At 41.9% G+C, this 21686-nt stretch overlaps 1 protein-coding gene across 1 annotated transcript in view; it reads right to left on the bottom strand.

Annotated features, from left to right (window-relative positions):
- The window catches only part of LOC149026505 (uncharacterized), a gene marked incomplete at its 3' end in the record, with an annotated part of 37257 nt that extends 17211 nt beyond the window's left edge, over window positions 1-20046 (bottom strand). The window contains 2 exon segments of the mRNA XM_089145241.1: window positions 19665-19790; window positions 19867-20046. Coding sequence (XP_089001367.1) covers window positions 19665-19790; window positions 19867-19917 — 177 coding nt within the window.
- Between the last annotated feature and the right edge of the window lie 1640 nt (window positions 20047-21686).

The raw sequence follows: 21686 nt of genomic DNA, 5'->3' as shown, positions 1-21686 counted from the left end.
GGGTATATGACTTCTTGGCAAGTTTGAATGTGGAATATAATCAGATTAAAGTGCAAGTATTAAGTCATTCTCCCTTTCCTACACTAGAACAGTCTTATGCCCTTGTTTAGTGTGAGGAAAGCCGTCGATTAACCATGCTTCATGCTTCTATTGTGAAGAAATCAACCTTACAGTCTATTAGCACTAAATCTTCAGTTAAGGAGATTGTCAAGTGTGAGCATTGTCATAAACCATATCATACCAAGGCCAATTGTTGGAAGCTCCATGGGAAGCCCACTGATTTTGAGCAAAAAAAGAGCACAAAGAAAAGGAAAACCGAAAGCTCATATATTTTAGACAGTTTCCACAACACCCTTTACAGACATTGGTTTTTCACAAGAGGAATTAGCTACTCTGCAACGTATTATGCGGTCTTCTACTGCCGGTACAGCCTCTACCACTGCTTCCTCGACTACCCATACCAACTCCTACCTTGTTACTTCAAGTAAAACTTTTACAGGCTTCCAAGTTTCTTCGCTTCTACTCCTTGGATCATTGATACATGAGCCACAGATCATATGACAGGTTTATCCTCTCTTTTTTTACAATATTCTCCAACTCTGGCAAGGATAAAGTTCGAATTGTTGATGGCTCCTATTCTTCTATTGCTGGAAAAGGGACCATTCAGCATTCTCCATCACTTTCTTTGTCTAAAGTTTTACATGTTCCGTCTTTCTCTACTAACTTGCTCTCTATCAGTAGTCTTACACATGACTTAAATTGTAAAGTGACTTTTTTCCCATCTTACTGTGTCTTACAGGATCTGGTCACGAGGAAGGAGATTGGACATGATAAACTAGACAAAGGACTTTATTTGCTCGAGCCGATTGGAGGATCTACTTCTACTCTGACTACATCTTATAATCAGGTCCATTCGGTAATATCAGACCTTCATCAGTGGCACCGTAGGCTAGGTCACCCCCCTCTAGGAACTCTTAAGAAAGTATTTCCTGATTTGGTTTCTTCTTATAACAAGGATGATTTTTTTGTGAAGCTTGCATTTTTGCGAAGCAGACTCGTTCTACTTATTTACCTTCTCTTCATAATAGAAAATATATTCTTTTTGTGCTAATTCATACTGATGTGTGGGGCCCTTGCCGACGTGTGCTATTACTGGCCATAGGTACTTTGTTACTTTTACTGATTGTCACTCTCGTTTTACATGGATTTATCTTTTAAAACAAAAAAATGAGGTTTTTCGATGTTTTCGTGATTTTTATAATATAATTAAAACTCAATTCAATGCCATTGTGAATATCTTTCGCAGTGACAATGGCACATAGTATATTGATGGTGAATTTCTGAGATATCTCTTTGACTCTGGTATAACACACCAGACCAGTTGTGTTGATACGGCTGCCCAAAATGGGGTTACCAAAAGGAAGAATCGGCATCTTTTAGAGATATCTCGTTCGATTATGATTGCTATGAATGTACCTGACTAATACTGGAGTGATGCTATAGTCACTGCTTCTTACCTTATGAATAGGATGCCCAGTAGGATACTTGGTTTTAAATGTCCTAATAAGATTCTCCAGGAAGCCTCTTTTTCATTATTCTACCAAAGATTTTTGGATGTGTGTGTTATGCCAAGAATTACGGCCCACCGAGTAAGCTGGCTCCCCACGGCCTACGTTGCATATTCTTGGGTATTCTGCTACTCAGAAAGGGTACAAATGTTATCATCCTCCTTCCAAGAAAACCATTGTATCCATGGATGTAATTTTTAATGAGTCTAGCCCTTACTATACACCTCTCCAGGGGGAGAGTCCTAGAGGAGAGGTGTTCTTTCCAACTCTAGATCTTCCTATCACATACCAACACAACTTAAGAGTTCAACAAGAGTTTCCTAACCAGGGGGAGACTTCGGCCGGTGTACCTGAGGCTCTAATCCTCCCCCTTCGTTTTCTGAACCATGTGAAGAACCTAGCCAGGGGGAGACCACTCCTATGAGGCACACTAATGAGGTCTTTCAAAACCAGATGACCAGAATAAGGAGATGCAGACTTATTAGAGGAAGAATTACAATCGGCTAAAGTAGGTGGAGAAAGGTGACATGTTACCACTTCAGTCTCCTGCTCCAGAATCAGATTCTATTGTTCCCCTTGAGGTATCTTCTTTTGATCTTCCTATTACTATGAGAAAAGGAGTCAAATCTTGTACTCAACATCCCATAGCTAAATATGTCTCTTATGACTCTTTATCTGACTCCTACCATGCTTTTATATCCTCTCTATCATATATATCTGTTCCTAAAAGTTGGCGAGAAGCCTATACTAATAAGAGATGGAAGGCAACTATAGTAGAGGAAATGCAAGCAATGAAGAAAAATGATACTTAGGAGCTAGTTACACTTCCTCCAAAAAAATAACAGTGGGTTGCAAATGGGTGTTTGTGGTTAAACAAAATATGGATGGATAAGTCAATAAGTTGAAGGCTGGACTAGTTGCAAAGGGGTTTACCCAAACCTATGGGATTGATTATCGGGAGACTTTTGCCCTTATTGTGAAACTAAACACCGTCGAGTTTTGTCGTCGTCGTAGTGTGAATAAAGACTAGAACTTACACCAACTAGACGTAAAGAATGCCTTCTTACATGGGGAGTTGGCGGAAGAAGTCTATATGGAAATCTCACATGGTTTCTCCGATGATAATACTGCAGGGAAAATTTGTTAGTTGTAAAGGTCAATTTATGGGTTAAAAGAGTCTCCTAGATGCTGGTTTGAACGCCTCCTGAAGGCAATGACTTCTATTGGGTACAAGCAAAGCAATGCTGATCATACACTATTTGTCAAGAAGTCAGGTACTAACATCACACCTCTCATTGTTTATGTAGACGATATTGTCATCACAGGGAATGATGGTGAAGAAATTCAAAGGTTGAAGGACTTTCTTGGCGAGAGTTTCGAGATTAAAGATCTAGGGAAGTTACAAGTGCTTTTTAGGGATTGAGGTAGCTCGATCAAAGAAGGGTATATTCCTATCCCAAAGAAAGTATGTCCTAGATTTATTATCAGAAGTGGGAATGTTGGGGTGTAAAGCAGTTGATACCCTATTGAAGCTTGAGCTAAACTTAAAGAAAAAGAGGAAGAACCAGTGGACAAAGGAAGATACCAAAGGCTGGTAGGGAAGCTTATTTACTTGTCCCACACCAAGCTAGACATTGTTTGTGCCGTGGGGATAGAGAGCCAATTTATGCATGATTCATATTTAGCTCATATGAAGGCTGTTACAAGAATACTATAGTATTTGAAGGGAACTCCTGGAAAATGAATATTTTTGTTACCCACTGATAATCTAAGAGTAGAAGCATACACTGATGCAGACTGGGCTGGATCTCCAAACAAAAAGTCAATTTCAGGTTACTGTACCTTTGTTGGAGGTAATCTAGTTACTTGGAGAAGTAAGAAACAGAATGTGGTTTATCCAATACCGAAGCTGAATATAGAGCTATGGTTCGTGGAGTTTGTGAGTTACTATGGTTGAAAGGCTTGCTGCAAGATATTGGAGTCCAAGTTCCAAACCCTATGATGTTATACTGTGAAAACAAGGCTGCTATTAGTATTGCTAATAATCCGGTGCAACAAGATCGAACTAAACACATTGAAATTGACAGGTTTTTTTGTCAAAGGAAAACTGGAACAAGGGCTTATTTACATGCCTCTTGTGAGGTCCGGAGACCAAGTGGCGAGATGTTTCACTAAGGGTTTGAAAGAAAGAGATTTCCTTCCTATTATGGGCAAGTTGGGCATGACTAATATCTATGCCTCAACTTGAGGGGGAGTGTTGGATTCTACTAGGAGTTAAATTAGAGTTTGTGTTCATGTAAATTTCTATTTCTTGTTACCCAAGTAAGGGTATTTATGTAATAGTGTTGTTTCCACTTTATTATAAATAGAGGGTTTAAGATCACATTGATCTATTGAGCCATTCTACCAATATCGTGTTTCTCAACATATAAGTTTTTGTTGTATATTTAATTTACATTGTTATAAACAAGTAAACAACTAAGTCACTAACCAATTTTTGTATTTCCACAATACAAGCTTACTACCTCAACCCAAAAGTACCACTACAATAATGGTTTGGGGCTTAATGTAAAGTTGATGAATGCTGTGCAAGACGTGGTGGAGAAGCTCGTGCTAGATCCCCTCATGTTGGGGACAATTAATGGAGAGGTGAGAACTTATTCAATTGTTTCTTCAACGTCTTGCACATATAGTATAATTGGTACGATGGAGGGGTTTAGGGATGGCCTCTGGGAGTTTTGGAAAGCCTTCTATGTTTGCAACTAGGCATAAAAATGATCCTAGTAAGCAGTCATTTAAGTATTAAGTATTAAGACTTACTTGCCTAATGCATTTTTATATTTGGTTATGCAGCTGAATGGTAGGTGTTAAATGATCTCGTTCACTAAATCTTTGAGACATAGCAATTAGGTCCTCTCACAAAGTTCCTCATCCTCTGGTTGCGAGGGGAACTAGAGCACATTCTCACAATCTCACTAGTCCATAATAAGGTACAGAACACGTTGGGGAGTAAGAGGCTCAAGGACTTAGTGTATGTACATTACAACATAAGGCTAAAAATAGGGCCCATACAAAATGATATAGATGACAAAGGTCAGGAACCAATCAAGTTGACTGATATATTCCACGAGCCCCCCGCAAAAGATGAGGAGGATGATGTCATATATTGGTGGGTTAGGGATCGGTGTGGCCCACTACTAAATGGGTTAGGGATCGGGGTGGTGCACTACTTGATGAGTTAGGGATCGCGGTGGCACACTGCTGGATGGGCCAAGAAGGCAGCAGGATCCTACTATTGTTGCTGGCATGGGCCCAGATGTTATGGCTAAGCACATATCTTCTGATGAGGGTCAGGTTGTTGTAGCTGCATCAGCAAGACCAAATGTACCATTTGTGGAGCCACCTGGTCGACTTGAGATTGCTGAGGTGAGGACTACTAGTGAGAGTTCAAATGATGGCAATGGTAACATCCCTCCAAGTTAGCCTTTGAGTCATAGAGGCAGTCAGGCTAGTAGTGTTGCTAGTGGAAGTTAGGGTAGTCAGGAAAGGGAGTCACCTCCACCAAGTCCAAGTCATCTAACACATGCGACACAAGATACAGGCCATGGTTCCCCTGCCGCCCAAACTTATACTAGGAGTAGGATGTCCAAATCGAACCGGGGACAAAGGAGTGATGATGCGAGCAGGCAGGATCTTATATTGAATATAGGGAGCATGAACATAGATCATAGTCATAGTGGTTCACAACAACAGAGTTTGGCCAATTGGCAGTCATCGGAATACCTATACGAAGATCACACCACCGGGTCAAATTGCATTGGGTACTCTCTTATGGAGATCATGCTATTCCTTAAGACCTTACACCTAAAGAGTACGTATACTATTTAGCAGCAGCACGAACAGCAAGAGCAACAATGGCTCTTTCACCCACCCACAATTGATGGTTACCTTAGAGTGCTATTCCTCCAGTATCCTGACATGGAGACATATCGGAGCCATATAAACCGATATGTGACATACTATAGTGGTGAGTTGACTTAGGAGTAATATGTGGCCACCATTCAGAGTCATTTGATGGAGAATGCTGAGTGATACCAACCGGTAAGCCAGTTATCAGGTTTCAATATTCAAGGTTTAGACTTCTACATGTGCAATTATGTTACTTGTGTACAATTAATTTAGTACTCTAAGTCCTTACCATTGATTTCAATTGAATATGTGAAGTGGCTTTATATTTTTATTTATAGGCATAGAGGACAATGATGTTGTGTGGCAACATGGTGTCCCCGTGAATCCACAAAGCCAAAGGATTATATGCAACCATTGCGGAAGAGCCCTCTATGGAGGAAACCACCAATTTAAGCAACATTTGGTTGGTGTGTATTGTGATACACCCATGTCTCGTGTTGTCCCCACTCCTGTGAGGGAATATATGGGAGCCCACCTTATGGAGATGGGGACGTGTAGCTGCTGGTATACGTCATGGTCGCAGTGCTGCTGATGCTGGAGAGCCTAGAGTTGGTGGTGGAGCAGCTGGAGCTAAGGATCTTGATTGAATTTTTATGATTTGATCCCATATTCCCATTCCATGATTATCTTGTACTCTTGTGAACTTATGATTATAGATTATGATTTATGACTTACTAGAGTCTACAACTTCTAATGGTTATAAAGTTTTGAAGACATTGAAGATCTTTGATGTATTTAATAGTTAATACACTAGCTTTTCATTTATATGCATTAATGTCCTACATTACATGTTGTCTAACCTTGCATTCCCTAATCCTGCAGCATTTCATTTTCACACATAGGACAGGGGTTATTTTCTCACAAATCCAAAGTCATCAGTGTGTTCAAAAGGCCTTAAATAGGCTTAATACCAAGTTTCAGCCCAATCGGGACCCAAAAAACCCACCAAGATGGGCCACCGAATTGACACCAAAAAAATTACATATCTTGACCGAGATCTCACCATCTCGGTCAAGATCTCAGTTTTTCAAGGTGGTGTGATCTTGCTCGAGAGCAAGATCTTCTACCCTGCCTCCATTAAGATCGCATAAACCTCTAGGTACCATCCCTACTGTTAGTTTCTTCAATTCAGCCCTTCTGCCCTGATTTTAAAAAATCTTACACTTCATCTTCTTCAAGAGGTTCTGCGGAATTTTGAAAATTTCAGAAAACCCTAAGTGCTTAACAACCTCAGTCCCTCATTCGCTAAAACAGTTTCTGAATTACAGAATAGTAGCATCCTCAAGTCTGAACTCCAGGACAGCAAGCACTTCCCCCTTCCCCAACCCTAACCAAAACCCTAACTTGCCTATGAATTTAAGTTTCAAATCTGACTTTATTCTTCAAATAGAATTCAAATCTGAATTTCATATTCAACAGCATTAGATTGCTTTAGAAACCCTAAAACCCTGTCTATCTTTTGCTAGAATTTCCTGGACAAACCCTAGGTTTGTGGAAATTACCAAAATACCTCTAACCCGAGACCTGATTTACATCAACTGGTATCAGAGTTGCACTTTCCAGCAATCCAAACACCACCATTGATGCATTCCTAATAGCCAAAATCATGGAGGAGTTAGCAGAAAGCCTTCATATTGAAGGTTACTACTTCAAGTATGGACCAACGATGAATTTCCTCTCCAAAGTTTTTGTTTCTAAAGATGAAGATGAAGATTGGAAGAGGAGCTGTCCTTTCTACACTAGAGTCAATGCAAGTAATCGCACGGGCAAGGAACTCATTGATAGTGGCAGTAGTGTCAACTTGGTATATCTGATGCATGTGTAAGAAGGTCCAATCTGAAATTAGAAGAGCATCCCCACCCCTACAACGTCTCCCTTTTGAATGATGATAGGATAGAAGTTTCTCAGAGGTGTTTAGTCCCTATCAGTCTCATGCTTACTCTGATGAAATTTGGTGTGATGTAATTCCTATGAGGGTGAGTGACATTGTATTTGGGAGGTCTTGGTTGTATGACAATGATGTAACCATTACGGGGAAAGAGAATGTCCATAAGTTTGTCAACAGAAGTCATGTAATTGTCCTAATAAAACTAAACATACCCAGCAGAGATCAAGAAGATACGAGCTAGCCAAGTACATCAGCATAGTCGTAGTCCAGTGCCTCAAACTGAAGCTCAGTCTGCAGTCAAGCCCCTTCCAGTCCAAGAAGAGTTGAAGCCAGAAGAACCAACCCAAGAGGTTCTACAGATAGAGGGCAGCACCCAGAATGATTACACAGTATAGGCCAAATCAGATAGAAGACCACCCCACTCAGTCAGGAGCTTCTTTCAAAAGAAGTGCCAGAGAAGATTGATAAAATTGATGTTGGAGTAGAACAGCACTTAGCCAGGGAGTCTCTTTAAAGAAGGGGAGATGCTATCCCCAACTCTCATCCACCAACTCTTATGCAAGAGACCCTTTAGCCACCACCAGAGGCAGCCTAAACAACTCCATTGGTAAGGTAGCACTTTTGGCCCGGTACCATGACCTTATTGACTTGACACAAGAGACACAGCTGCTGGTCATGAAAACTACAGCCACACTAGAAGGACTAGATGGTGACTCTTAAGGCTGGAAAAGTGGAGGACCAGAAGGAGACTCTAGTCCTTGAAGTCCAGCACATGTTGGTTGACAAAGATGCCTTCACAGAGTGTAGAAGCATGACCAAACCAGCGACAACAGTCAGAGATAAAGAGGTACCTATGCCACTGAAGACCCCTTATATTCCAAGCACCATGCAGAAGCTGCTGCTCCATACATCAGGGCTATACCAGCCCCAATTCCTAGCGAGACAGGCCACTCCTTGGGGCTTAAAATTCTTATGGGCAGTGATACTACCAAATTCCTCCAAACCATCACTATGATACTGACAAAAGTGGCGATAGAGAAGGACTCCAAGAGATTCATCATGTCCTCCTGGTACGTTGAACAAGAGGCTGCTAGGCTAGAAGACCACATCCCTCAATCCATCATTCTGACAGAGTTCTGTCTAGGAGCAGTATTGACTGCCCTGTACCTACTGCTTCCTCCCCACTACAAGATGCGAGGACGAGTCCACACCAAGGATCTCCAAAGCATTGAGCCAGGAGCACTAGAGCAGCATGTTCATCAGGAGATGAATGTTTCAAGAAGCGAAGTATTGATTTGAACACAAGGAATCCCCCGGCCGAATCCTAAAGTGGGGCCCCCATGATGGCTCCAAGAAGCCATCCTAAGTGGCCGAACCCCTTTTGGGGGGTATTTTGGGCATTTTGCCCCCTTTTTGATAGTCCAGCTCTCATCTGCGAGTTTGATTTTCTTTTCAGTTCCCAACTTGAGTTAAGTTCGGTTTGTTTAGAGAGTTCAGTTTGATTTAAAGTTGGTTGCTTTAATTTTAGGTTATCTAATTAACACGTGCTTAAAAAGATAACTTAAAGTGTGTTTGCAGGATTCCAATCTAAGGAGGGTTGTAATCTCGTAGTAATTTTATTCATCTTCAAAGTGTCTTGGTCAACAGTTGGGATCCTTATTCACTAAGGAATCCCGACCCAAGTCAGAATCTCTTGTTAAAGGCTATAAATACCCATTAGTTCAATGTAAAATTCAGATTTGATGAATAAAGAATTTGATTGATAATTGCCCGAGTGACGGGGCAAAGGAGACCCTGCAGTTGTCTATTAAGAGCTTTCAAGTTGTTTCAAGCACTCAAAAATCAAGTTGAGAAGATCAATTCAGCAAATCCAGCAAATTCCTTCAACATTCCAAGTCTATTTCATCAATCCCCTAGTAAGTAGAAGATCCCACCCTAGCCCCACCACCACCGTAGCCTCTCCAGCCCCCCCCCCTCTTGTTTGAGCCAAGAAAAACCTCCCCTCCCCATTGCAATTAACCCCTGCCCCTTCCCCTTTAGGTCCCTTCACGCCCTACCCTCCCCTAGCCACCACCATGACCCTCCCCTTTTCCCACTCTTCCCCACAGCAGCCATATCCCACCCCGAGTAGGAAACCCTAATTCCCAGCCCTGTTCAAGTCTCTTCTACCTCCATTAGGATCCCATAAACCTCTACGTAGAATCCCTATTGTTAGTTTCCTCATATCAGCCCTTCTTCCCTGATTTTGAAAAATCAGTTTCTGAATTACAGAACATTAGCATCCTCAAGTCTAAACTGCAGGACAGCAGGCACTTCCCCCTTCCCCAACCCTAACCGAAACCCTAACTTGCCTTTGAATTTAAGTTTCAAATCCAACTTCATTCTTCAAATAGAATTCAGATTAAATTTCATATTCAGCAGGCTTAGATTGCTTTAGAAACCCTAAAACCCTACTACCTTTCACTGGAATTTCCTGGGCACACCCTAGGCCTGGGAAAATTACCAAAATACCCTAACACTAGACCCGGTGTACATCATCGCCTTTCCTCACCTTGTCGCCTTGACAACCATGATCACAAATTCATGATTGACAACATGATGAGTTTGTTTGCTAATTGATTCAATCCATTTGACTCAATTAGGTTCAAGTGCTTAACAAAATAAAAGATTTGATCCCACGTTTCACAATGTACAAAGTTCACATAAGTTGAGCATTGAAAAGTTTGTACATAGAATATGTTAAAATATTGGCACAAAAAAATATATGTTAAAAGTAAAAGAAAATCAATTTAAAAAGAAAAAACTTGTATAAATTATTAAATCAATTTTGCAAAAAAAAAAAAAAAAAAGTGCAGTGCTTTGGTTTAAGGTGTACCAAGGCATCTTAGAATGCCAAAAGTGTCGCTTTACTATCCAAAGCAGACCTTTTTAGCTTGGAAAAAGAGCATACAATCGCTTTGCACTCAAAAAAACCACTTTGTCACCTAAGCAGCACCTAGGTGATGCCTTGACAACTATGCTTTATATTGAACTAAAGAGATCTGATGTCTGAGGATTAATTCTTGAGGAAAGCAATTAAAAGAATTTTATTACTTTTGCCTCGAGCAGCATGCTGGCCCCAGTGGATCACCATCATGTGAGGGAAGGATTTCAAATTAAGAGTAGGAGATATTTCATTAAGTTGTACAAGAATATGGAAAAAAATCCATGTCCAACTAAAAAGATAGGAAAGAAGAATTCAAATGATGGGAGAGACTACAAATGTGGTGAGGGCTGGACAGTTGGGGGTATATCCTGCCCAAATATCATGAGAAAAAAAAATGGATAGAGAGAGAAAATTCATCTCTCCTTAAATCTGCCAAATAAAGAAAGGAACTATAAGAAAAAGTAAAATGAGGGAGAGAATTAAATTAATTAATCGTGGGCAAGTGGGCTAGAGATTGAGAGGTTTGTGAAACTGGAATTAAAATCTTATTAGAGACCCTTGAAAACTAGTCCAAGGACTGGAAATCATGGGCAAGGAAGAAGAGAGGTGGATTTCACGCTAGGAATTTGGAGATCGAGAGAGAAAACCAGGCTTTTGAAGAGGTATGCATATCACTCCACACACTTTTGAGTTCAGAAAATAGGTTGGGTCAGACGATGCTTATGATGGATTGATCTCAGTTATGTTATTTTTATTGGAGATTGATTTCTAAATAAAATTAGGATCATGAATGCTTGTAAATTCCAGTAAAATATTTTGACTTAGTAATCAGATTGGAAAATTTGCATTCGGCACTAATTTGACTAATTTTTGAATTGTATTCTGTTTGGAGTACCTTCTGGAAGTTGAGGCATCTGCATTTCTGCCCCCAAAATAAACAGAATAAAAATTAACTTTAAAGACATTATTTACCTAAACAACTTCAATTCCTAAAATCCTACTAGATCTAAGACTAAAACTGGACCTGACTCATCTCCAACTAGATAACCAACTAGATTTGGAAACGTGCAATTTAGTGTATCTGCATCATAAATACAAAGGTTTGACTGGTCAAAGAGACCAGCATCCTTGACAAAAATTATGGGGCTGCAAATTGGACCACTATAGAAGACCAGCTGGACTGGCACAATGACTGGCTTGACCTGGTTCGCTGATGGGCCAATAAACTTGGTTCGACAGGGCTGGGACACTGTTCATGTGAACAGTAACATTAACATTGCTTTGGTCTTTTCTTCTTCGTCCTTTCGTCTACATCATCCCACAATGCAACCTAAGTTCAACATGTAAACTCAAAAGTCAAGAACATTTAAATGGTAGACACATCATTTCTTGAGGGGATAAATGGTATACACATCTAAAGTGGCATATTGCTCTAGATTGATCACTCCAAAACTATAGTTTTTCTTGTGGTAGAATCCATTTTTCTTTCTCCCCCCCCCCCCCCTCCCATCTTCCTCCTACTGCCCTCCCCCCCTCCCCCCCCCCCCACAAAACAAAAAAAAGAGAGTTTGTTTTTATTTTTTTTTTTTTTTTTTTCAACACCTCCTCCTCCACCCCAACACCCCCCCCCCCCCCCCCCCCCACCACCACCCCCCCCCCAAAACTATTTTCCCCCCCCCCCCCCCCCCCCCCCCCCCCCCCCCAAAAAAAAGGAACCACCAAAAAACCCTGGTGAGAACCAAAAATTTAACCAATAAAGAGGCCCCCCTCATTTTTCCTCTTCCCGGTGTTGGACATTTATTAATTTGATTAATAAATTAAATGCCCAAGGGCAATATTGGAAACTCACTATTAGGGCGGTTACAAAATAGGTTATATATTTTAGTAACCACCGCATTAGTGAGTAAGTAACGGAGTGATTCATTCGCACGAGCGAATCTCTGAGAAACGGCGGCTCCATCTCTCTCTCCCTCTCTCTTAGAATCACAGGCTTAGATTTTCTTCTTTGCTTGTATTTGATCTTCATTCCATTAATCCACGGCATTTGGGTTGTGGATATTATTCCCTTTCCTGTGATTGAGGAATCTCGCCGGTAAACCTTTGGTGGTGGAGCGAGAACGTGGATCTAGACTTCCGCTGTGAATACTTCAAGTAAGGAAAGCGAATTCGGGTAAGGAATTTTTTCCCCATCAATTAATTGAATTGAATTACCTTGGATGTATTACCAACATTGGCATCGAGCCATTGGTTCCCACGTTTATTGTTCCTCCCCATTGTTTAATTTTATTGTATGGATCCAATGGGAGGATCAAGGGTTTAATCTGAAAACCCATGGGAAAATTGATAGGGTTTTTGGAAACCTTTAATTTTGATTCGGATCCGAGTGGGAGATCCTTGTGGATTTCCCTAATGGAGATTTGCATGAATTGATAATCCATGATGAAAATTTTTGTTTAAAATTTATTGTTGGATTTTTTTCATGTGTTTTTTGGATGATTTTTGAGTGAAAAAACGTGTTTTACCGTTTTTTTCCGTTCAAGAAAAATTGAAAAATCGCCGTTTTTTTGTCCTCATGGACCGGACGGACGACCGTCCGACCGGATGGTCGTCCGTCTATTATCGAGTGGTCACGGTGACCCGGACGGAATTTCCGTCGCGGGAGACGGTCATCCGTGCAGGCCGCGGCATCCGCGGCGGTCATCCGTCGGCACGCTTCCGCCCGCCCGAATGCGGCGGAATTTCCGTGCGGGCGAGTCATCCGTCGGGCATAAAAGGCGAGACGGAATTCCGTGCGGGCGGGACGGCGATCCGTCCGGGAGATGGATTTTTTTGGATATTGGTCCGTCCGGTTCGAGAATGTGTTTCTAACTTCTTTGGACACCAATGGCCCGACGATCTGTGTGATGTTTGGGCATTGAGGGCCTATTGGGGCCTAGTGGGAGCTAATGAGGTAGAAGTGTTACGTGTGAACCACCTCATAGCTTGAACATGATTGCATGTTTTATTTTAATAAAACTATTTTTTTATTTATGGGTCTATCAATCATGTTTCTTGCACGAATGAAGTTAGTGTATAAGTCTATGTGGGTTTGCATGAGAATTTGATTGAATGTTTTTTAGCATCTCTTTTGGTTTAAGTGCTTATCCCATAGGTTGACTATGCTAGTGTGATTTTTGTTGCATGAGTTGTGTTTTATGCTAGATTTATTGAACTCATTCTTGTATGTAATATCTCTAGAAAAATGGCTGCTACCAAGAGCATTGTTGCTGACCTCACTAAAGGAGATAAGCTGAATGAGAGGAATTATGACCTCTGGCACCGAAAGGTGCAATATCTCTGGAAGAGCGGGATATGCTAGAGACCATAAACCAGACCATGAACCCACACGAGGAAGGTACCACCGCACACATCGCGGGGACCTTGATATATACAATGCTTGGAAGAGGAAAGACCGGGTAGCCGGGATTACAATCCTCGAGCTCCATGAGGGATGACCTGATGCTTCGTTATGAGAAGCATAGGACTGCAAAGTCTTTGTGGGAGGCTGTGAAGTTCCAGTATGGAGGGACTTCCACCACAAGAGGCCGCCAGCTCGGACTCACTTTTGACGGTTATAAGATGCGCCGAGGTCACACCATGAGGCAGCATATAACCATCATGTCTAACATGATTAGTGAGTTGAGCGCATGTGGGCGCCGAGAAGACGATGAGGAGCAAGTCTCCGCGATCATCGAGTCATTGCCAAAGACTTGGGAGCATATGAAGATCTTCTTGACTCATGCTTGATGAGGTCAAGACTTTCGATCAAGCTGCCAAGCACCTTGAGCTTGATGAGGATCGAATGTTGGCCGATACCCCTCAAACGATGTATTTGCTGCTGAAGCTAGCACTAGTAAGGGTGCGGGCTTCAAGCGCAAGAGAGAAAGCTCAACCTCGGCGGTCCAAGCAAAGTAACCGGGGTGGGAACAAAAACAAGAGTGGGCCCAAGCGTTCAAGGGGGACTAGTGCTTGGCAAGAAGAAATCAGCTTTGATTTGCTTCAAGTGCCGAAAGCCTGGTCATTTTGCTCGTGATTGCACCTGAGCAAGAGGTATGTCTTGTGTGTTATACCTCATCTTGTTATGTAACAAGTTCTACTATGCTTGCTGAACTAAATCCTTTGTGGATTGTTGATTCGGTGCGACAGAACACATAACAAGGGAACGCTCGAGCTTCGTGGAATACCGTCGTATTCCAAGAGGAAGCAAAAGGATAACGATGGGGAACAGCTCAAGCGTGGAGGTTCATGGCATAGGCACATGCAAATTAGTTTTGCGAGGTGGCCGACGTTTGTTACTCCATGATGTCTTGTATGCTCCAGGACATTCGGCGAAATCTTGTTTTACATTATTTATCTTTTAAGACATGGTTTTAGAATTGTATTTGAAAACAATTCTTTGGTTTTGTATCCTGGGTGATACGGTTTATGGTTATGGTTTTCTTGATAATGGTTTCATTGTATTGAATACAATTGATTATTCATTTAATTCTAGTAATGCTTTTGTTTGCCAAAATCTTGTGTGTATTGATTCTAATTTGTGGCATGCTAGACTAGGACATATTGGCTTAGATAGGATGAACAGGTTGGCAAGAGAAGGTCTCTTAGGCCAAGGTTCACTATCCGATTTGCCAACTTTGTGAGTCATGTCTAGCGGGAAAAGCAACTAGAAAACCATTTAAAAAGGCTTTGAGAGCCTCTCTTCCTTTAGAACTTATCCATTCGGATGTGTGTGGACCCATGAATGTGCATACTAGAAAAGGACAGTCATATTTCATCACATTCATAGATGACTATACAAGGTATGGTCACATTTATCTAATTTCTCATAAGTCGAAGCTACGGAATGTTTTAAGAAATTCATGAGCTTGGTTGAGAATCGATTAGATAAAAGGATTAAAACTCTTAGAACGGATAGAGGTAGAGAGTATCTCTCCGATATGTTCAAAGGGTTATGTGATGAAAAGGGGATATCTAGACAACTCACTATTCCGGGGGACTCCACAACAAAATGGGGTTGCTTGAGAGGAGGAATAGAACCTTGCTAGACATGGTGAGATCCATGATGGCGCAGGCAAATCTACCCATCTCTTATTGGGGAGATGCTTTGCTGACTGCGGCCTATATCCTCAACGAGTTCCAACCAAATCGGTTCCTTCCACACCATATGAGTTGTGGACCGGAAGGAAGCCAGATTTGAGTTACTTGCGCGCATGGGGATGTGCAGCATATGTTCACTCTACTTCTCACCAATATGGAAAGCTTGGACCCCGGAGGAAGAAAGTGTATCTTTGTGAGATATTCCGAACCCTCAAAGGGCCATGTCTTCATTGGACTAGATGAGAGTGAGAGGAGAACGGAACTTGAGTCTAGGGATGCAACATTCTTGGAGAATGATTTTCCATCTCTTTCGGGAGTTAACAAAGAATCATCGGAATTCTTTGAGATACAAGATAGTGGTCTTGTCACTCCAGGGAATCGGATTCCGGATAATGAACACGGGGTTCATCCGGAAGATCCTAGTGGGAGTGGGAGTGCGGATGTGATAGCTACCTTAGACGGTGAGCAATCGACATGCACTTGCGCCGTAGTAGGCGCGGGCTAGTTCCTCGTCGACGTTTCGACATAGAGGATGAAGCCTACATGGTAACTCTGAAGAGATCGACGTGAGATGATTTCGGTCGATGAGCATGAACCAAAGAGCGTGCGAGGAAGCTCTTGCGGGGTCAAGCTCAAAGGAATGGTTAAAAGCAATAAAGGAAGAGTTGGAGTCGATGAAAGTTAATCATGTCTGGGACTTGGTTGACTTGCCGCCGAGCCGAAAGGCGATTGGGAACAAGTGGGTTCTCAAGATCAAAAGAAAGGCGGATGGATCTATTGAGAGATTCAAGGCTCGTTTAGTGGCTAAGGGCTACACCCAACGAGAGGGCGTTGATTATGAGGAAACTTTTTCCCCTGTGGTTAGGTTTGCCTCAATTCGCCTCATACTAGCCATTGTTGCTCGGTTGGACTTGGAGCTTTATCGGATGGATGTAAAAACTGCTTTTCTCAATGGAGAACTTGAGGAAGAGATCTATATGGATCAACCTCAAGGCTTTGAAGCACATGGACTTGAGCTCAAAGTGTGCAAGCTTAAGAAGTCCATATATGGCTTAAAGCAAGCATCTAGAGCAGTGGAATGTGCGCTTCCACCAAGCTATGATGGAAAATGGTTTTTCCATGCTTGAGGAAGACCACCGTGTTTACACCAAGAGATCTGATAATAATTATGTCATTCGACACCATACGTAGATGACATACTTATGGCTAGCAATAGCAAGGAGCTATTGGAAACCATTCGAAATGGTTGTCCTCCGTATTTGATATGAAGGACATGGGTGAAGCAAGCTATGTGCTTGGTGTCAAGATTGTCGAGAAATAGGCAAAAGAGATTCTTGGGTTTATCTCAAGAGACCTATATTGACAATGTCTTGACGAGATACCAAATGCACAACTGCAAACCAATTGATACTCCAGTGGAGAAGGGTTTGCATTTGAGCCTTGATATGGGTCCTAAGACTCCAGAGGAGAAAACCAAGATGGAAAGAGTTCCATATTCCGGTGCGGTGGGTAGCCTTATGTACGCTATGATGTGTACTAGGCCGGATATTTGTTATGCGGTGGGTTTGGTTAGTCGATACCAATCAAACCCGGGCATAGAGCACCTTTGAAAGCGATCAAGAGGATATTGAGATATCTCGGAGGAACGAGTAACTACATGTTGTGTTACCAAGGATCGGATTTGCGGTTAGTTGGCTATAGTGATGCCGATGGGCTGGAGACATCAATGAGCGCAAATCAACCTCTGGATATGCTTTCTTGCTGAATGGCGGGGCCATTTCGTGGTGTAGCAAGAAGCGGGCTTGTATATCCCTCTCGACCATGGAAGCGAGTATGTGGCATGCTCCGCTGCGGTTCAAGAGGCTGTTTGGTTGAGGAGATTCCTTCGACATACTTGGGATTGTGATGACATCCAAAGAGGCTGCCCTTGTCTCTTTGTGATAGTACGGCAGCTCTTAGCTATGTCAAGGACCCCAAGTATCATGGGAAGACCAAACATATACAATTGAGATATCACTTTGTTAGAGACATTTCATCAAGAAAGAAAGTTGTACTTAAGCACATATCTACTAGTTTGATGGTAGCTGACCCTCTTACCAAACCTATAGCCAAGGATGTTTTTATTTCTCATGTAAAATCCTTGGGCTTGCGTAGATTGTGACTTATTTTTGTACTTTGAGACTTTCTTATTAATGAATAATATGAGTTCATTCCAGCATTTTTATTATTCACTTTACGTGTGATTGTGTTTCTTCTAGCATAAAACAACATATGTCAATAGGCAAGAGAATGGCTCACTCACACGAGCATTCGCCTCTGGCGCCTTGGAGGCGACGAGAGATGAGACGGATTGTGAATGACTTTGTGTAGGTCAATTCATAATCATGATGTCGCCTTGATTTGGAATCAAGATGAGTTTCTCTATTGTGAAGAGAATCGACATGAATGTTCCCACTATTCATGTTGCCTATATGAGCAGTGCGAGTACTTTATGTGGCGCTAGGGTGGCGACAATAAAGTAACTCGGGTTAGGCGCAAGGGGTTGCGACTGGACTAAGACCTGTATGGTGTTGAGATGGACATACGTTCTATTGTATATAGAATGCTCCACCATAGCACATATATTATACTATGTGTGCTTAGCGATCATTGGAAATGAGAGGATGGATCCTGCTCCTCTCATTGTGTGAGTCCTGGACCTTATGGTCCATTAGTGTTCTTAGTGACTTTCGACGACATCATGAAACGAAGGGTTGATGTGGCTACTTTGGGGTGTTACCTATGGTCATGATAGATTCGACCTAAAGGGGCACTACCGGGAAAGGAGTCAATCCTAAGTGTAGTGATGGTGCTGGGCGAAAGGAAAGGTTTGATTCAACTGCACCCTAAAAAGTGTTTGTTGGCGCCAACTGTATGTGTTACGGTAGTGAACATTTTAAGGACAAGAAGGTGATCTCTCGGAGGGATCGAGATACCTTTAGTCCGGTGAGTTTGAATAAACCTAGGACACTGTGTTATACTAATGCTTATTTGATTTGTTTCTATGAGTGATGTGCCATTCGCGCCTTCCGGAAGGTTTCTAGTTTGGGGCTCACGCGTGCGGGTATATCACCGGTCGCACAACCCATTTTGCCGGTATGACTTGTGGATATTAGTGTCCGGGACACGGGTGGTCTATGTATCCGGGATACATAGTGAAGAGATCAATATATATGTATATCCGGGATATGCATGTGTGTCCGGGACACAAGAGGTCTATGTATCCGGGATACATAGCGAGAGATTGAATGTGTATATCTGGGATATACAAATGTGTCAGGGACACATTGAAAGATTAACACTTGCCCTTGTGCAAGTGGGAGCTGTTGGAATTTATTAATTTGATTAATAAATTAAATGCCCAAGGGCAATATTGGAAACTCACTATTAGGGCGGTTACAAAATAGGTTATATATTTTAGTAACCACCGCATTAGTGAGTAAGTAACGGAGTGATTCATTCGCACGAGCGAATCTCTCGAGAAACGGCGGCTCCATCTCTCTCTCTCTCTCTTAGAATCACAGGCTTAGATTTTCTTCTTTGCTTGTATTTGATCTTCATTCCATTAATCCACGGCATTTGGGTTGTGGATATTATTCCCTTTCCCTGTGATTGAGGAATCTCGCCGGTAAACCTTTGGTGGTGGAGCAAGAACGTGGATCTAGACTTCCGCTGTGAATACTTCAAGTAAGGGAAAGCGAATTCAGGTAAGGAATTTTTTCCCCATCAATAATTATTTTTTTTTTTTTTCTTTTCTTTCTTACCCCCCCCCCCCCCCCCCCCCCCCCCCCCCACCCCCCCCCCCCAAAATCATTTTCCCCCCCCCCGAAAAAAAAGAGAAAAAAAAAAAAATTTCCTTTCTTTTTTTTCTCTACCTCTAGAATAGGGCCGGAATGAAATTAACAGCTGAATAATTTTGTAAAACACCTCCTTCTCAACAAATAAATAAAATAAAAAAATTCATGCAAAAACGTATCTTGCGGATATTGATTGTTGCATAAAAGAATCAGTTTTTATCTTGTATTTCCCGACGACAATGTACTTTCCCAGCATTCATAAACCAATGTACAACAATCAAACAAGAAAGATTAAATTTCCTAGTATTGGACAATACATTCTTAATCAAAAGTTAACTTACACCGCCACCGTCGATTCTTGAATGTAGTTGAGTTTTAATTTGGTTGTTGACAGAACTGCTTGGTTTTAGGAAGACGAAACTCGTAGACATACCAGAAATTCTCAAACCTGAGAATCTACTGCAAACCTAACGAAGCAGGTCTATTCAGGCAGGAGAAAACAAAAAGAATTCAGAAGAAATGCACAGGAAAAGTTTTGCTAACCTGAGGCGAGACCAAATTGTAGCGGCTGGAGATCGGCAAAGGGAATGCCATCAGCTTAAGCCAACAGGAATGAAAGAAAACAGATTTTTCTCCTTTTTCTTTGGATAGAACCAGAACAGAATCAACACAGAAGACAATGGCGGGACAAGTGCTATGGCCCTAACACTCTTTCCCCTGTTTCCTTTGTTATTCTTTTGAAATTGAAATCTTACGAAAAAAAGAGATTGAAATCAAAATTAAAGTTTTCTTTACTGGTGGCCCACTTGAGTGGGATAAAACCATGGACCGAAATGTCGTCTGGTGTCCTGTGTTGTGCCTGGCAACACAGGCGACACGGGCGATATTTTGGTCGAATTAACATGCTGTAAAACACAAGGGAGACAAGTAATCAATGTGAGATAGACTTATAGGCATGGAAGAAAATTCGATCGAAATGGTCGAAATTTCGATCGAAATGCCAACAAAAATCCAACTCGAAACGAAATATAGTACGGGACGTCTCTTTCAGCCGAAATATCCTTGCATTTAATGCCCCTGACTTCTTTTTATAGCAAGGTGCCGTTGAAAAGTTCTGACACCTCGTTGCTTGTGCGTTATAGGCCACGTGTCGATTGAAGAAGTGTGCATATTACATCCTGTTGTCCAAACTGTCGTGTCCCAAATTTTTATCATCATGGCGATGGTTTTTGAACCGTCAAGGGTTACAAGCCGTCAATGGTTTGCAATATTGGACATTAGATTTTCTCCCTTTGAATCGGTGCGTGCTCCTATCCACCAATAGAATTCATCCTCGTCTATTCGTTTGTATTTTGAATCTATAAAAGATTCTTTCTTCCTCATTTCATCTTTTCACTTCCTCGCGTTTCCTTAGCAGAGCTTTCACCTTGCGTCTTTCCAATTTCAAACTGTAATCCAAGCTTTATCTCTCTAGCTTCTTGGGATCACAAGTAAGTTTTTCCTCTTCTTACTTTTGCTTTTCCTGTTTCGCTCCAACTTCTCCTTGTTTCGTATTTTACTTTTCAATATGGGTAGTGGTAAAACTTCAAGCGATGATTATGTCTATCATATGGCTTCAGGAAGAGATTCTGTAGAACAGAGAACTCCCACAGTTTCTGTTGAGCTTTCTGGTGATCGGGGCCATAGAGTGACCGATAACTGGACTCAATCTATCCCTGTTGCCCCTAGGGATCCTCCTGGTAATGCCCCATTAACTCGAGGGACTTCCTCGAAGAGGAGGAAAGCTACTAGGAAGCCTACGACCGGGAGTTCTCGGCCGTCTAAGCGTCCTTCTATTGGACCCTCAGATTATAAGTCTTCAGTTCGTCCAGTAGACGTTACCAAACTTTACTCTAATTATTCGATTCCTGTTTTCTTCGCGTCCCGAATGATAATGAGAGGGCTTGTGAAACCCAGCCCTAACCTAACCCTGACCTTGACCTGGTAACCTGGTTGTTTTTAGGTCCGAAGACCCGGAGTAAAGAAAGAAGCCAACTATGGGCCATCTCAAGAGAAGACATGGTGTTTGACTCCAAACCCATGGATGTTGTTGATGGAGTTCCATACTTGGATGTCTCGTGTAGATTTGGAAAGGAAGCTGCGGTTGTCCCAAGATGAGATTAGTTGAAGGACTTGGAGTATTATCCGACTTGGTTTGAAGGTATTTCTTCACACTTGACTTGTTACTTGATGTGTATGCAAAAGCCCATAAGGTTTAAAGCCCATTTGATCCTCCAAATCCTCGATTATTCCTTATCATCTTGCCTTGGTCGATCGACCGATCGAGTGGGCCACTCGACCAAGCACTCGACCAAAGGAAGATG

Source organism: Hakea prostrata, chromosome 1 (genome assembly GCF_041222555.1).
Source record: "Hakea prostrata isolate BN-2017 chromosome 1, UWA_Hpros_2, whole genome shotgun sequence".
Classification (NCBI taxonomy): domain Eukaryota; kingdom Viridiplantae; phylum Streptophyta; class Magnoliopsida; order Proteales; family Proteaceae; genus Hakea; species Hakea prostrata.
Note: the sequence above shows the minus strand (reverse complement) of the source record. Positions and strands in the feature narration are given on the sequence as shown.